This window comes from Pleurodeles waltl, chromosome 2_1, assembly GCF_031143425.1.
Source record: "Pleurodeles waltl isolate 20211129_DDA chromosome 2_1, aPleWal1.hap1.20221129, whole genome shotgun sequence".
NCBI classification, from domain to species: domain Eukaryota; kingdom Metazoa; phylum Chordata; class Amphibia; order Caudata; family Salamandridae; genus Pleurodeles; species Pleurodeles waltl.
In genome coordinates this window covers 674,442,093-674,459,408 of record NC_090438.1, presented here as the reverse complement: position 1 = coordinate 674,459,408, position 17,316 = coordinate 674,442,093, and the positions used below count along the sequence as shown (strand labels likewise).

Genomic DNA, 17,316 nt, shown 5'->3' with positions numbered 1-17,316 from the left:
GGCAACCAACTTTCTAGGGCAATTTTAAAAACATTTAAAGGGGGCCACAAGGACCCCCTCAGGGTACCACCACCTCCCCAGCAACAAATATTTTGTAAAATGAAGGGGGGCACTCCGGCCCCACCTAGGCTGATGTCAGCTCCAGAACCCCATCCCCTGGGGTCCAGCCACATGGAACTGGGTGCCCAGGGCACCCAGTGTAAAGTTATGGGGATCGCAGAGGAAGCCTCAAGGCCTTTGTGGTCCCACCGACTCCCGTCTCCTGTGGAAGCAGGCATTGCTCCAGCATGCAGTGGGCAGGGGAAGAGATGAAAACTTGCTTTCAGTAAGCTGGACCAGTTTGACAGTTCCCGCTTGCTGAAAGCAGAGTGTTTACTTTTGCTTGGAGGGAGCTGTTAGCTCCCTCTAAGCAAAAGCAAACAGTTACCTCCCAAGGGTGGGCACCTCAAGAGGTAGCAGGAGCCAGCTCTGGGGAGTGGTGGTCTTACAGGGCCACACATGGCTCTTTGGGTGGGGGTCGCACACCTCCCCTCCATCTGTTGATTTGGCCCTGGGGAGGTGGTGTTCTCTGAGGACAGGGTTCCACGACAGCCCTTTGCTTTAATGTTACTTGAGTCCCAGGAACGTGGTGGGCCCTGGGGCATGGTGGGGTCCACAGGACCCCCTACTATTGTAGTAGTATTTTGTCCCAGGGAGGTGGTGTCCCCTGGGGTGAGGAAGGCCACAAGGCTCCCCACGTATCCTTGTTTTACAATATTGCCCCAGGGAGGTGGTAGTCCCGTGGTGCCTTTGGGGCCTCCCTGTCATTGTGTATTGTTGCCCCAGGGAGGTGGGGACCCTGGCGTAAAGGGGGGTCCACGTGGCCCCTGCATATTTTTATTAATTTAGCACTGGGGAGGAGGGGGTCCCCAGTGCCTTCATGCAGCCCCTCTCATTTATTTTACATGTAGTCCCGGGGAGTTAGTGGTCCCCTGGATCTTTAAAGCCCTAGGAGGGGGCCTGTGCCACGCCCTGTGCCACGCCCTGTGGCAAACCCCTCTAACTACCCAACCCTGCGCTGTGCACAGCCTCCGGCCATACACAGCAGGGGTTGTCTCCCACACCGGGACTGCGGCCCCCCTCCTCTGGCCTATCTCAGTCCTGGGACCCCATCCCCAAGGGCCCAGCCTAACTATTTAACTTTTTTTTTGGGGGGAAGGGGTGGCTCAGGCCCTCTCCCCAGGCTGTTCTCAGCCCCGGGAACCCCATCTCCCAGGGCCTGGCCTAATTAGTTATTTTTTGGCAGTACGAGGGACACTTGGCACCCCTCCCCAGGGCCGATTTCGGCCCTGTGGACTCCATCCCCACGGGGAGCCAGCATTGCTGTCACAGAGAGGACTGATTCCTCTGTTTCCCTGCCTGCATCTCTGTGGGCAGGGAAACAGTGCAAACCTCCACTCACAGTGAGGGAGAGCTGTTGAAAGTCCTCCCTTACTGTGAGTGGAGTGTTTGCTCTGACTTGGTGGGAGCTGGGAGGAGTGGGCACTCCCGGACATAGCAAGAGCTGACCCTGGGGGGTGTTGGCAGTCCCCAGGTCAACCTGTAGCACCTCGAGGGGGGCCACACAGCCCCCCTCCAACTAAAATAGCCCCAGGGAAGTGGTGGTCGCCAGGGATTGGGATCCAAAACAGACCCTTTATCTGTTTTAAAAAATGTGCCCCAGGGAGATGGCGGTCCCTGGAGAAACAGGGGACTGTGCACCACCTTGCATACCATATTACATTTGCCCCGGGGAGATGGTGGTCTCCAGGGCTGCGGGGGTGGGGCACAGCTCCCCGCATACCACATTACATTGGCCCGGGAGGTTATGGTCCTCAGGGCTGCGAGGGGGCCACGGACCCTCCCCCACACAAAACTAAATCTTTGCCTCAGTGAGGTTCCCAAGGGCTACGAGGGGGGCACACAGCCCCCGGGTCAACACTAAATCTTTGCCTTGGGGAGGTGGCAGTCCCTGGGGCTTTGGGAAGCCCAGGAGGGGGGCCCGTGTGTCCTTACTTATTTTTGCATGCCCCTGGGGCTGAAGCCAAGTACCAAGATGGCTGCCTACACTTCCTGGTGCTGACAGCCAATCAGATATCTGCACGGGGACAGTTGGATACGCGTCCCTTTATACCTATATTTTTAAACTCTAATTTCTCCAAAACTAATGAACAGATTTACAGCAAATCACAAAAAGTGTGCTTTTGGGACCAGGATCTAGCTTTCTGCAAAATTTGGTGTAATTTCATTCAGCGGTTCAGGCTGTGGTAGTGTTCAAATTTTTTTTTAAATCCCATTGACAAAAAAGTGCTTTGGGACCCCTCTTTTTTTCTCGACCCCCACTTAACAGATCATCCTGAAACTTTCTAGAAAGCAGCTGAACTGAGCAAAGTATAAGTTTTGAAAATTTGAAGGTTCGTCAAGCACAGTGCCTAATTTGTGCTTGTTGTTTCCGGTGCTGAGCACAGGCACTTTTTTTTTAGAACACATTTTGGGAAAGACGCAGGAAGAGAAAAACAAAAAAGCGTCACAATCAGAGAGAGCAGAAAGCTGCAGGAGTGAGCTGAAGGGGCAGGGAGTAGCTTTAATTGGATTGAAGAGGTCCGAGATGGCTTCGGGATTACGCTGCCTCAGTATTCCGTGTTCGCACATTTAATTGAAGCAGCGGCCTGGGGGCTTTGGGCACCAGCACCTTTTCATTTACAAATTAAGCACTGATCAAGCAGTGCCAAAGTTATTGGCAAAACAAAAAAATTATCTGTCTATGGTTGAAAAAAAATCCTAATTATAACCACCTAGTGGCAACTGCCACAAGGTAATATTTTATATATATATATATAGAGAGAGAGAGAGAGAGAGAGAGAGAGAGAGACGGTCGCCATTAGGTAGGTATAACAGGTCCTGGTGTCAAACAGCGGACTGTTTGCTGTGTCTTGGCTACAGCTTCAGAGCTGCAGTCAAACCACAGCAAACAGCTATGTCCTGGGGTGGGCACCCTGGGACATAGCAGGAGCCGGAGTGGTCCCCAGGGCCATCTATGGCTCCACAAGGGGGCAGCGTGGCCCCCTCCAACATGCACATAGCCCTGGGGAGGTAGTGATCCCAGGGCATTGGGGGTCTGAAACGGACTCCATTTACATATTTTTATTGTTTGCCCTGGGGAGGTGGTGGTCCCCAGGGCTGCGGGTGGGGGAGCCCGCACACAATGTAGAAATTGCCCCGGAGAGTTGGTGGTCCCCAGAGCTCAGGAACTGCCACACCCCCTGACAAAATGTAGAAATTGCCCTGGGGAGGTGGTGGTCCACAGGTTTCAGAGGGCCATGTGCCCCAACCCCAACATTTATTATAATTAAAGCCTCAGGGAGTTTGTGGTCCCCAGCGGTATAGGGGTGGCTGATGGGCTACCACACACATCTAAAGCAATTCGACACAGGGAGGTGGTAGTCCCCGGTGCTATGAGGAGGCCAGGAGGCCCCCCACACACAAAATTATTAATGCCCATCAAAACCAAGCGCTGGCTTGTTTTTTCTAAAAAGTGGACTACCAAGATGGCTGTCAACACTTCCTAGTTTTAAGTGTTGGCAGCCAATCAGAGCTGTGCATTTCCCTACACAAGCTTGTCTCTGTTCTTAAACACTTTGCGACCAGGGATAAACAAATTTGGTTTTCCCTAAATTTCTCAAACACTACTGAACAGATTTCCACCAAATAAGCAAAAGATCAATCTGCGTACCGAAATCTAGCTTTCTGCCAAATTCGCTGTAATTTTGTGCAGTGGTTCGGGCTGTAGACATGTCTAAAGGTCCTATGGGAATTAGCATGGGAAACTCAACTTTTTTGACCCCTCCATTTCCGTGGTCCCTGCTTGATGGATCACCCCAAAACTTTCCGTGTACAACAAGAATTGCCACACTTTGTTTTGGAAAATTTCATGAAGATTAGTCAAACGAGCCAAAGATATAGGCAAGTCAATAAAAAGCAATTCCCATAGGGATTTTGAACAAGACAACATCCCAAACTGCTGATCGGAATTACAACAAATTTGGTTGAAAGGTAGATTTTGGTTTTGTTATTTGGTGTAAATCAATTTAGTAGTTTTATGATATTTAAAGAAAAGATTTAGATATCTAGGGATGCTGATCCTCCACAGATCCAACAGATCCCATGCTGATATCTGATTGGGTGCCAACACTTCAACCAGGAAGTGATGGCAGCCACTTTGAGCCTCGGACTCAGCGAGTCCGAAAAAATATTTTTTAATAATTATACATCACACCTAAGGTAGACTCCAAAGGCTCCTAGGGCAGGTTGCGTAGCAGATAAAATGCAGAACATGTGGGTTTACATTTTACCAGTTCTGGCAGTGGAAAACTCCTAATGTTGTTTTTTACTGCTGTAAGGCTATCTCTCCCAGAGACTGGGCTAACATAGTTAAAATAATAAATGTGAAATTCATTTTAGGAGCAGATAGAGGAATTCTGTTTGCACTCAAATGAATTGAAATTTAAGATCCTCTTTAATGGTCAGATTTTATGTTATAGTTTTTAAAATGCCACTTTGAAAGTTGCCATTTTTATGCACAAAGCAATTGTACCCTTCTGCCAGTGTTCTAGGTCACAAGACAGTGAATGGTTCTCTTGTTGTGGGGTGTATCTTGCTTCCATACATAGAGACAAAAAGGCCTAGGTGTGAGGAGAGAGGGTGTGTTCCTGACTAGATGGTCAGGAGGACTGTGCCCTGCCCTGATTACACTGCAAGAATCTGCCTGCAACACACACAAAGGAGTCTGATACCAGTCTTGCCCTTGCCTTTGTCACCCTAGATAATTTGGAGCCAGGACCAGGACCAGGGGAAGGGGAAGAACTGGTTTTACTGGTAGATCAGTGAATTACCTCACATAAATGGTACCAGGTATAAAAGTAGGACCTTCAGAACTTTTCAACAGAACACGCCTAGACCTGTGGAAGATTTAAAAGAAGAGCTGTTCTACTGTCTGAAGAAGGAAGAATGGACCTGCTCACCTTGAACCCAGACTCTCCAAAGTGCCTACAGCAGTCAGTTGACTGACCTCATGTTTGAGCTACAGGGACACAACAAGCTTCCAGAGGCCTCCCTGCAAATTCCCAGTTTGTCAGCACACACTGGACCTGCCTTGACTTGCATGTGCCCTGCTCCTGGCTTTTGCTGGAGTGATTCCTGATCTCCAAGAGGTGTCCACAGGTCCTGAACCCATGTCTGGCATCAGAGTGTACTCCTCTTGAAAGGAAACAAAAGTTTTGGGCTACTAGCAACCACAAAGTGAATTCTTCGCATCAAGAGTCGACACCTACAACAACCACCAACAAGAAGCTCTAGCAGGCCTTGCTGTTACATCAACAGAGACCATCCACTATGACTGCCAATGCAAGTCTCAAGTGAGACATGCTCTTAGCGCTGACAGTAACAGCCCACATGGACCATGAATGTAAACTACTAACAACAACTGGCTCTTCACACTATAGCAGCGAACCCCTGAGGCGACTGACTTGCTCTTCACATAGACAACATCCTCCTTGCTTCCCCCTCCAACATGACTGACACTCTTTGTGTGATCTTGAGAAGGTAACTTCAGTAGGGCGAACATGGTCACTGTATCTATTGCCCACTCCATCAAGGTTTCTCTGAATGTCTGACTTTCCCGTGGTTCAGAGTGACTAGATAACCGGAACTAGTTTTTGTGATTTTTACTCCCATTTTCACCTAAAATTTTAAAAACACTTATCTCTGGTTCTACTGATTAAGAATTCTGTTGTTTTGTTGTTATTTTATTCATTAAAATGTACTGTGGTTTTCTAAATTGGCTTGGGATCTTTCTGTTGCTGTATTTTTCACAGTAATACTGTTTGAGGGATGCAAAGCTACTTTACATATTGCCTCTAGGCTAAACCTGATTGCTGTTGTGCCAAGCTACCAGAAGGTTCAGCACAGGTTTATTCAGTGACATTTTGTGGTTCACCCTGACAAAGATTGCGTTCGTTATTTGATTGAGTTTGCCACCCCTCTCACCTAGTAACCCAACTTCTTCTAGAACATATTGAACAATTCAGGATAGCAAACTTGCCACTAATAATTTTTTTCAAGCTATGGATAAGAATGATACATCAGAAAAACTATTCCAGACAGGCAATAGGAACAACCTCCAAAATGGAATCGTATTATAAATTGATGTATTAGTGCTTGCTGCCTAATGTCTGCTTGTCATGGCCTAATGCCCTTCTTCAACCTCCACGAGTTGTTAGTGGTATGGGCAGTCTACTGGTTCATTCAACTTCAATTTATAGCTCTACATTAGAAAGAGGAGCCACCCACACCTCTTTCTGTTTTAATGGATTTTAGAAGACTCTAGTGACAGGACAAGATTATGGATTATAACAACCACTCAGAAAATAAATTGACAACTAAGTAAAAGCCTCTGATTGACTATCTGTCTGGGACAGACTTGATATACTTCACACCTTCTCTGCTCTGAGTACAGAATTTTTTTTTTTTCAGTCCTGCTCACTAGTCCTGATAATTGCTCCCCGCCTATGACCTACTGCGCCCCATCTGGGACCCTTATGCATGACAACTAGCTAACAATGTCCAACAAGCAATTGGAACAATAGCAACATATATGGGACACAGCTCACTGCGTCAGCAGGGCTCACTCACTCCTCCTACACACTTCTATGCTCGGTTTTTCTTTGAGGATGGGGAGTTACTGTTGTTCTTGTTTTCATTTCTTTTTCTGAAGGTTAAGGGAGAAAATACTTCATTGCTATAGGCACGAGGCATATGCTCAATCAGTTAAACCTATTAATAATGTTCCTGAATGTGACAGTTTTGACGGGTGCTAAGATGCTGGCTGTACAAAGCACTTTACCTCTGTCTAAAATGTTCAATAAAAAAGATATTGATTTAAAAGTAGAGTCTTTCTTTTATGTATCAGGTAAGACAGTAAATGCTTCTATCATTCTGAACTAATAGCAAGTAGCCCGTATGCATTCCATTCCATTGTTTAAGGTCCCAAGATTTCTGACAAAAACTAAGGAGTGAAATTAAGATCAAGGAAGCCTTGTAGCTGCCCAGTGTTTCAAATTCTTCCTGATGGATTTAGAAGTCAATGATAATACATTACGTCTTTAGATTTGATTGGATCAACGGCCCTCCATTCATTGCTAGATCATTTAGAAACCATTAATAAGAGCATCATTCTCCAGCTGCAAGTTATCAACTTTAACAAAGAACTGAGTACCATCACAACTCTCAAGGCACCTGAGAAATATTGAGGAATATTTCACATTTTTCTCCTTTACCCTTGCCTTTCCGGAGCAAATCTATTCTTGCTTTATGTTTTATTAACAGTTGGCAGTACACAAAAGCAGTTCATATCATAGTCTTTTCTCTCTGTCTCTCTTTTTTTCAACGTCATTCACTCACTTCTTTCTATCACACTCACTTTAATTCAGGGGAAAAAATAGGTACATTATACCCAACCATATAATTTTTTATCACCCAATTCATACCGGTTTCGACAAAGAGGGTTCAAACAGGTAAAACCATGAGGAAGAGACCTGGCAGTACCAAGAAATAAGTATTTTAAAGAAACTGACTCCCCTTCTTGGTGCAGAAATCAATCACCCCACATTTCAGAAAACAGCTGTAAATTTCAGGTTGTGATTTAACTAAGCACACAAGCAAAGGGCTAGGGATCCTTAGCCACCGGTTACCCTCTAGTTACCCGGCTCAACAACAGATACCTAACTGCTCTCTAATAATGATTGTCCAGTGCTTCGAAGCGACTGCTAGCTGACATGATGGCACAAATTCTGTAAATAAACGAATACATGAATAAATAAATGAGGACCACAGGGGCTAGTAGAAACGAGTATCTGAAGTCTACATCTCAATGTATCCATTGGCCATGTATTGTGAGGGTGGCCATCAGCCAGCCGTATTTTTCAAGCAGCCGCAATAAGCATATTGGGCTAAAGAAAATCAATCATGGTGAAAGCTGAACTACAATTTCTAGCCTGCTTAATGATGTTAGCTGCAAACACAAAAACGGATGAAAAGTTACCCTCGTGTCATGGGGTGAGTTGTCTTTATATCTGTTTATGTGCATTACATGCGCTTTTGATAGCAAAATGCCCATGTCTATGCATTAACAGACAATGCTGCCGATCCACGAAGAAACATCACTACCAACACATTTGAAAGGATGAAAAAATCAATGTACTGTTTTGAAAAATAGACCGTTTAATCAGCAAATGATTGTGAATTAAAAAACAAAAAAACAAAAAAACCCAGCAACAGCCTGCTTTAATTATCAGTGAATCATACATACACTGCACAGGTCTGCCAGAGTACAGCCTGCAGTCCAACTCATTATTTCACCAACATGGAACCATACGTAGGCGGACCATGACTAGAGGGCTTATTTTAATGGACCATAGAAAATTAAAAGCAGGTGAATTCAGCTAGAAAATGTGCCACTCTAAAAGCGCCAATCAAAAGGTGTGGCGGTAAAGAATAAAACGAGCCATTACCTTCACAGATTCCACTGAAACACTAAACCTTAGGAAAACATGCTATCATTCTCTACAGATGGCAAACTTATGTATCAGAAATTGAGTTCTGCAAACTCTCTAATTCGTTCAAGATGGAGAGGTGCAAGGTCTTGATTCCGTATCCTAGGACACCCTTGCCAACCAATCTGGAAAAGAGAATTAACCACACTGCTAAGATTTACAAAATCACAATTTACAGGTGTTTGGAATGGTTATAATAATAAAGGCATAATAGGTGCCTGTTAGCTCGTAACATAAAAGACATGTCAGTGAAAGAATTGCAGGTGGTTACTGACAGAAAATGACCTGCTACAAATTACATTGCACTTGCATCCGTTCCCTGCCGTGGAACAGGAACCCGTGCAGCAGTGAAGTGCTCATTGGCTTGGAAAGAGCATGTGAGAAGCCTGGTATCGATGAGACGACGACCACCTTCCTCACATACCTGTTCAATATTATTCATTCATGTATTTGTGTGAAGATTTGGATCATTGCCTCTTCTATTATTGCTTAATAGCGTGCTTAGTTCATACCTTTTTTCATTACCCTTGCAAATGGGGTGGATGAATCAAGAAAGAGGAATAAACAAAAATATCAGTCTTCACTAGCCACTACACTGACTCTCGTCCAACATTTAAATAATTGTCTTCTGCTAAATACTATCCATCCACGCCATGCCTGCAATTGAACAAACTCAAATTACACTATTGTTTCCATTTCCTGGGTATGTAGCGTCAATTACGCATGGTCTGCTAATGAAAAAAGGCATACAATAACAAACATTGCCAAAGCCTAGCATCCTGGCTTTCTGTTAGGGGAAGTGTTTGGTAATAGGTTAGCGACTTTGTCCCAAGCTGTCCCATATTCCCATTACCAAAACACATCTTGTGCTACAGGAATATTGAACTGGAAGAAGAGGCCCTTTTCTGAAAATACTTCGCTTACAGAATTCAGCTAAAATCCCTAAAGAAAGATGTTAAGAAAAGGGAAGATGGCGTTTATGTTCTAAGTGGTAGCATACACAACAACACATTGCATGGTAGATTTGACAAAGGACCGTAACTTTTGTTGTAGCTTTAAAAATGGCTAAAAGCATGCACGTGTACATCCAAAAACTATTTGCCATGAGAGCAAATGAAAAAAGCAAAAGGAAACAGCAAAAGAAAAGAATCTGCAAATGCAGTTATTTAATAGCACTGTCTCTTTATGAGAAGCTAAATCATCCAAACAGCATGCACTTCATAACCAAAAAGGCCCACAATCGAGAGCTTAAATGTCATCAGGTCATTAAAGTATGAACAACAACAAACACACACTGGCTGATCTAATGGGTAAATTAATGGGGCAATTAAATCATCATAAAATCCAATGGTCTTAATTGACAACCCGACCAAGCAAAGTCAAGCAAAGTCAAACCATGAAAAACACATGGAAGCCAATAGTTGAAGGGGATGGACTCTGAGCCCATTTACTGTCTTTACTTGTTCATTTTGTATTTTGTATTGTATTTTCTTGACAAATTGATGGCATGAGATCATCTAGACAGTTAAATCAGTCTGTAGTCAGGAATAAAGTAGGGTTACACAGGCTAAACGGTAGTATAGAACTTTGAAAGGTCAGCTATAGAACAACTCTTCAGCTTCCTATCCATCTGCAGACAAATACCTGATCAGCATCGTGATATTGAACTGAATACTTAAAGGTAATGTGACGCAACCTGCTTTACTCATCCTGTAATATCTACTAACCGTCCTCATACCCGCTCACAATGTACTTTTTAAAATAAATCCAGAAGCTAAGCTTAATTATTCAGATCAGTGGTTCCCAACCTTTTGACTTCTGTATCCACACCCCCCTTTATCAATACTGAAACCCGGAGACCCCCACCGAATCATCATTGGAATCCGAGGACCCCTCACTGAGTCATTACTGAAAGTTGGGGACCTAATCTGCTAATATTACTGAATTTTCTAAGTAGTCGCAGACTCCCTGAGGAGGCTTTGCGGACCCCCAGGAGTCCGAGACCACATGTTGGGAACCACTGCTTTTGACCCAAATAAGGCTGTCTGATTTAATTCCAATATGTGGCAAAATTATATAGTGGTGAAAAATGGAGCACAACCATTTTTGCTCCTCTTTTTCTTCTAGCATAAAGAGGAAGGGCACACAGGTTGAGTTACATAACTATTTTGTGCCACGGGAGATAGGACAAACTTATTTTACACTTTGTTTGCTCTCTGTAGCTGAAGGAATGGCAAGCAATATTTCATATTTGAAAAGAGTAGAGTTATTCTGCAAGAATCCCTATTGAAAAAGCAGCAAAAACAATGTAAATCAGCTTTTTTATTTTTTGTAGTTGAAAACACCACATACTATGATTTTGTAAAATGTGTTTAATACTTTTTTCTTATGAAAATCTTTGAGATGCAGCTTAGGTAACCACAGTCAATGTGCACTTGTGAATGTTACTGCACAGATTTTCCAATCTTTTGGGAGATGACTCAAAAATGATTATTTAGCATTGTCCACAATATATGTAAAGACAAGTAATTGCAATTATATTTTTCCCATGTAATTTTAATTGTTTCCTTTCAGTTCAGATGCCATGTTTAGGTCTGGCTCAGAAGCAGCTTTAGCTGTCTTGCCAGCTTCATGTTTAAGGAACACCCAATAAAAATGCATAAATATGTAAATATATTCAGTTCTCTCTATCTAATGTTCTATTCACATTTCATTCACATTTTGCTTCTGCAGCATTTCAAAGTTAAAAAATTAAAAACTTAAAAACTTAAAATATGCATTTAGATTAGATTTACATTAAGAGACTGAATACAACCTAGGCGGATGGGATACTCCGTCACAAAATATCCCACCCACCGTTTTACAAGTTCCATTGGATATAATGGAACTGGTAATATGACGGATGGGATATACGTCACATTTGTGATGGAGTATCCCATCCACCAATGTCGTAATCAGGCCCTAAATCTCCAGAAACTTGGGAGTTGATTATGAGTACGGCAGTTCCAAGACTGCTGTACCAGCTTTGGCGGCACAACCGTCATGTTCTTAGTGGTCTGACTGCCCGATTTGTATAGTGGCCATTGGAACGCCATAAGACCACCGACACTGCCAACTCCTGCCTCACTGTGGCACCACCATTCATATTCTGACCTGCCTGTGCGCCGATCTTTTCATGGTGAAGACACCACTATGAAAAGTTTGACAGAAAGTCAGGAAAGAGGCCACAGGGGGACCCCAGGAAGGCAATTGCCAATGCTGTTGGAATTGCACGGGCCCCCCGTCACCATCATTGCAGGGCACCCTGTCTGCCATGCCTGACATAGTGCATGGCAACAGTGCTCTCGACTTGCTGGCTGTGCAAGCAAACAGTGCAGCCGGCATTGGTATTGGCACGCTTCAGCAGGAGCCAGTGTCTGCTACACTGACTGCAGAGGTGGCCCCACCAGTCCTGCAGTAATCCCATAATACAGCCGTCGGGAGCCCACTGGCTTGATGGCACAATGCAGCACACACAGAAAGAGGAAATAAGGAGAAATTAAGGATTTTTCCTCATTATGCCACCCCCCCCCCGGGAAGGAATCAGATTTTGGTGCATTCCCAGGTTTACACATCTTTGTAAATTGAGGAATGCGTCAAAATCTATAGGAGTTGAAGGGGAACACCCACCACAACACCCATGAAATGCCTAACCAGGGAAGAATAGCGCAACACAGAGATTTACGCTGGCTTTGCATGGCTTCATAAATCTGTCTTAGAGGTTTGCGTTGAGCATATACCACACTGCATGGTGCAAACAAGGTGCAAACTGATTTATGAATATGCCCCAATGTCTTTTGCTTCATGTGATCATTTACACATTTATTACTACTCAAACTTGAAATTACATACTTCCTCACTAAGCACTGACTAATGGTGACCTGTAAATTATGCAATCATTAAATCCACCATCACATTACATTGAGGGGATCCTGTCTACTTTGTGAATCGGAATCTGCTTTCCCTATTTCATAGGACACGGAAAGAGGCAATTATTTTCATTAAAAATCTGTAAGTCTCACAAGCTAGTTCAGAGTGAACTTAAATATATGTGAATGCTATAAAGCCATACTAAGGTCCTGAATAAGACCTTGGCGGAGGGGATTACTGTCACAAATGTGACAGACATCCAGCCTGCCGAATGACAAGTTTCATAGGATATAATAGAACTTGTAATACTGCGGGTGGGATATCTGTCACGTTTGTGACAGTGTAATATCCTCCCCCAAGGTCGTAATCAGGCGCTGAGTGTTGTATATGCGTATGCTAAAAAGCGGTTTAAAGTGCTATATGCATGTATGCTATAAAGAGGTTCAAAGTGACACATTTCTCCTATACACTCATGTACAGGTACATACCATCTCTTCATTCTCAAACTGAGAGTTATATTGTGCTGCTTCTTCTGTGAGTGGCTTCTGAACGAGGTTTCTGCAGACAAGCCAAGTGGCCAAACTAGCGATGAACATCCCAAGGTCTGGTACAAACATCCGGAGTCCATTTCCAGCATCTACACCCTTCATGCTTCAAAGACAAGAAATAGTAAGATGACGTTAATGCAAATGTGATGTGCCACATGTTCCACTGTAAAGACTTGTTGTGCAGTAACTTCCAATGTAACATCACATTATTCCAATGTGCAAAGGGAATATTGGGATTATAAATGAGAGTGGAGTCAACCACTTTTTACCACCCACTACAGGCAATGCATTCAAAGTACACTCTAGAGTGTGTCAGCAACACTCCATGTTCTCCTGTGTCAGGTCAAATGTAGAGTTCAGGGCAATGAGTGGAGTAACTGTTAATTCAATTTACAATTCTGTATCCAGAGTCCCAACTTGAACAATTCCTAAATTAAACATTACATTACTTTGAATTGTTTCTTTAAACAAATATCAAAGTATTTGATGAGGCAGAAAGAAGGGTAGCTCCACAGAAACATTACATAGAGGGTGGTGTCATGGATCAATAGCTAAGTGACCATGATCAGTGAATTTCAGAGGTGTTGGTGTTTTGGAGTTTTGTATTACAGCAATAATGTCCTTTCATCTAAAGTTTCATCAGGAAAGAGGAAGAATCTTGATCGAGCTTCTGGAGCTTGCTTCTTTACTTACTTTTCTCCCGCCTTAGTTTGTGATCTGTTGCCCAAGATTTCCTATTTCAAAATTATTTTTGTCCTTTTTGCCTTTAGCCCATATGGGTTCTGCCCAGCACATGCTAATCCCTAATTTTAGCTGAACCTTAATGATTTGATTTGCCTTAATGCTTATTAAAACAGAGCAATGCTTGTTTTCGATACATTAGGTAATTTTGCTTATGTTCTGTCTAGTTAGTTCGCTTGAACTTGCTTCATCGCCCCCTGATGATAATGTATGGGCCCGGTTCACAAAGGTAAACTTAGATCAAAAGTCTAAGTTTAGAACAAAAGCCTAAACGTAGACCAAAAGTCTAACTTTACTATGAGTAAAGTTGGACTTTTGGTCTACGTTTAGACCAAAAGTCTAAACCTAGATCAAAAGTCTAACTTTACTAAGAGTGAAGTAAAACTTTAGGTCTAAACTTAGACTTTTGGTCTAAGTTTACCTATGTGAATTGGGCCCTATCTTTATAACTGTGTATTGAAAATTGTCTACCTGACTTTGAACCTAAGCTTGTAATAAAACCCCTTAACTAATTATCTACTGGAGTTTTCCTTGTTTGGCCACATTGGTCATACTATGTAATTAAATTGGCTTGTATTGAAATTTGATGCTTTGTCTTCCACACCCTTTTGCTGGGCCCCAAGATTTGTTGACCTCGCCGGGTTTTGACTCCTGTGAGGGAAGAAATGCTCTAGGAAAGGTTTTGAGCTCACAAACCCTGCAAGTCGCAAAAACAAAGACTATTCAACGTGGATGGCATGTCCTTTTTAAAGTGTAAGTTGTTAATGAGGGACAACTTCCAGTTTGTAAATGTGAGCTCAGGGACTGGGTGGAGAATACAGCAGTTGAGGGTACTGCTGAATCCTCACCCCACCCTACCTCTACAATGTTCTTCACATTATGCCAAAGTTTTGTTAAATTGTAACAAAAGAAAATACATTTTGTGAATGTGAATAAAGGAATAGAGGTCTTTTTTCACTTGCAGGCCTTCATCCCTGAAGCACTGAAACTAAATTTGTTGTTTGAGTTGGCAAACATGGCACATAGTTTTCAATATCAAAAGGTGATGTATAATGCATGATAGGGGTGGCTCACACAGAACAGCATCAAACAGTACGCAATTTGATCACATATGATTACCTTATGTTTTGGGAACACTTCAGAATTTTCAAGGAGGACTCGCATATGTAAGATTTGTGCATGGTGAATTCAGACCTATTCAATAAAGGGGAAAAACCATCCTCCATGCCCTGAGACTTCCCTCTCTACGTCAATATTATTTGGCAACTTCCTAAACTTGCATCTATGTTCTTTCTTTTACTCATTATTTATGACAATTTAATCTATTTGCCTATGTAACGCCGTATTTATAATGCAAAGCATCCAAACACCTTTGGGTAATGGCCACACTATAAAACCACATAAATGAATAAGTAAATATATAACATTACTGTGTATTTATAGGATATGATTTACTCCCAAAAATTCGGAACTGCCTGGCACTATCTATTATTATATATTATGGGTACTGGATCACAATGACAATTATTTCTAAAATTCTGTGAGAATCTTGCAAAAGTCTGTTAATATTGTTCTGAATCATTAAAATATTTGACCCACACTAAAAGCTTCATGTGTGGATAAACTATCACAACTGGGTCTGAACAGAGCGTGCTTTGCAGTACGCTTGTCATAAGGATCTAAGGTCTTGCATCTCCGTGCACCACCCTAACGCCACCATGTGTGCGCCGTCTTTAAGATACAACCCACCATGGAGGTATTAGGTAACATAACGCCAAAATTGCTGACACTGCTGTAGCGCTTTGCTCCAATGTGAGTCCTTTCAGCAGGCATTAAAAAAGACGCAAAAAATGGCACAATGAAATCTTGTGGATTTCATTGCACCATTTTTGCAGGCCTCCTTGCGCTGGAACACCCCCTTTGCATACATTATGCATGCCGCAAAGGGTCACAAATGCATGCATTGCGCCACTTTGTAGATATGTCCTGGCATTTTTGGCAATCTAATGGCACATGTGAGTTAGAAAAGTGACGCCAATGTGGCATTAGATGGCGCAAGGCCATCCTTAAATTTAGGCCTAACTGTTTAGGTAAACAAAATAAAGTTTTCCTGCTAAGTGTAAGGTGATAACACCATAAATCTTTTTCTATTTCCTGTTCGTATTGTACACCTAGCTCTCTTTTCTGATGTCTTTGATATATCATGTTCACATGTTTTGCATGTTTTTGTTTCTTAGCACTATGGAGGATCTCTACTAACATTTTAGACTGGATTTGCATTGCAAAAGTGATGGAAACCGGGGCAAGGTGCTGAGTTTGGGATTTGGTTTCCAGTGCAGCAGCAAGGTAACACCAAAGAAATGCAAAGTTGCACTTTCTACTACTTAACTTCACGGGGGTGTGCCATGGGTAGTACACTAGCATACCAATGCAACCAAACATGGGTCTGAATCAAATCTCTATCTATTAATATTAGTAGACAGGAATTTGTGCCAAAACGTTAAAGCTCTGCAAGGCAGGTAAACATTAGAGAGAAGTCTTCTTTTTTCAAAACGTTTCTAACTTTGCACATGTGCTATACTACCAGAACACATGAACGTTGTTATAGTTTTAAACAATGTTAAAGCAAAATATTTTCTACTGGAAGGGTACCTTCTCTGCACAAACCCTATGCTAAATATCTTCGTGGAAATGACATTATTCTTTTCTATTCCTTTCCTTTCACACAACCCAACTCAGCAATTTTGCTTGCTCTAGTACACTGCATGATTTCTTTCTAAATTTGCCTCTACAAGTTTAGGTGCCAAGCCAATTAATTCCTTCAGTTTGGAAGGATTTTGTTGAAAAGGAAACCGGGTGTGATATCCAGACATCCACAAAAGTGCAGCAGGAAAAAATCAATAAAAAGAGTACATTTATAAGGTGATATTTCCAGGACGATCCTGGACTATTCAACACAAAAAAATACAGTTTAAGTATGCTTATACTACAAAGTCAATCAAGCCATTTCCTTACATTAGTAATGCTGCCACAAGCAGGATTTAATACCAATCATCAGGAAGAGAAAATGCTTAAAAATCTTAGCATTTTAATGACATACTTTCATTTTGTTTCCTTGCCAACAAGAAAAAAGACTCGTACGAATAAATTCAGGTTCTCAGTATTAGACATAATCATTTAAAAATAAAATCTAATGCCCTGATTTACAGAGGTAAACTCACACTTTTTTGTGTAAGTTTACTATTTTATTTTGGTATACACAAACTACAAGTTAAATTTTACTGATAGTAATTTTACAACTGCGTAGACTCTGCAGCAGGGGGCAGAACTCCAGACATAAAAAGATAGGACAGGCTTCTCTTTTTATGTGCGGAGTCTCTGCCATGAGTGTGGAGTCTCCTCAGTCATACAATTACTATTAGTAATATTAAACTCATAGTTAGTGTATTTCTTGAAAAGTACAGAGTATTATGATAGTATATTTTACACAA

At 42.4% G+C, this 17,316-nt stretch overlaps 1 protein-coding gene across 3 annotated transcripts in view; it reads right to left on the bottom strand.

The window, feature by feature from the left end:
- PIEZO2 (piezo type mechanosensitive ion channel component 2) overlaps nucleotides 1-17,316 on the bottom strand; it is a 1,085,167-nt gene that overhangs the window by 517,980 nt on the left and 549,871 nt on the right. For all 3 annotated transcript variants that reach the window (XM_069216450.1, XM_069216468.1, XM_069216460.1), the window contains exon 5: nucleotides 13,025-13,187. In XM_069216450.1, coding sequence (XP_069072551.1) covers nucleotides 13,025-13,187 — 163 coding nt within the window. The remainder of the gene's footprint in view (nucleotides 1-13,024; nucleotides 13,188-17,316) is intronic.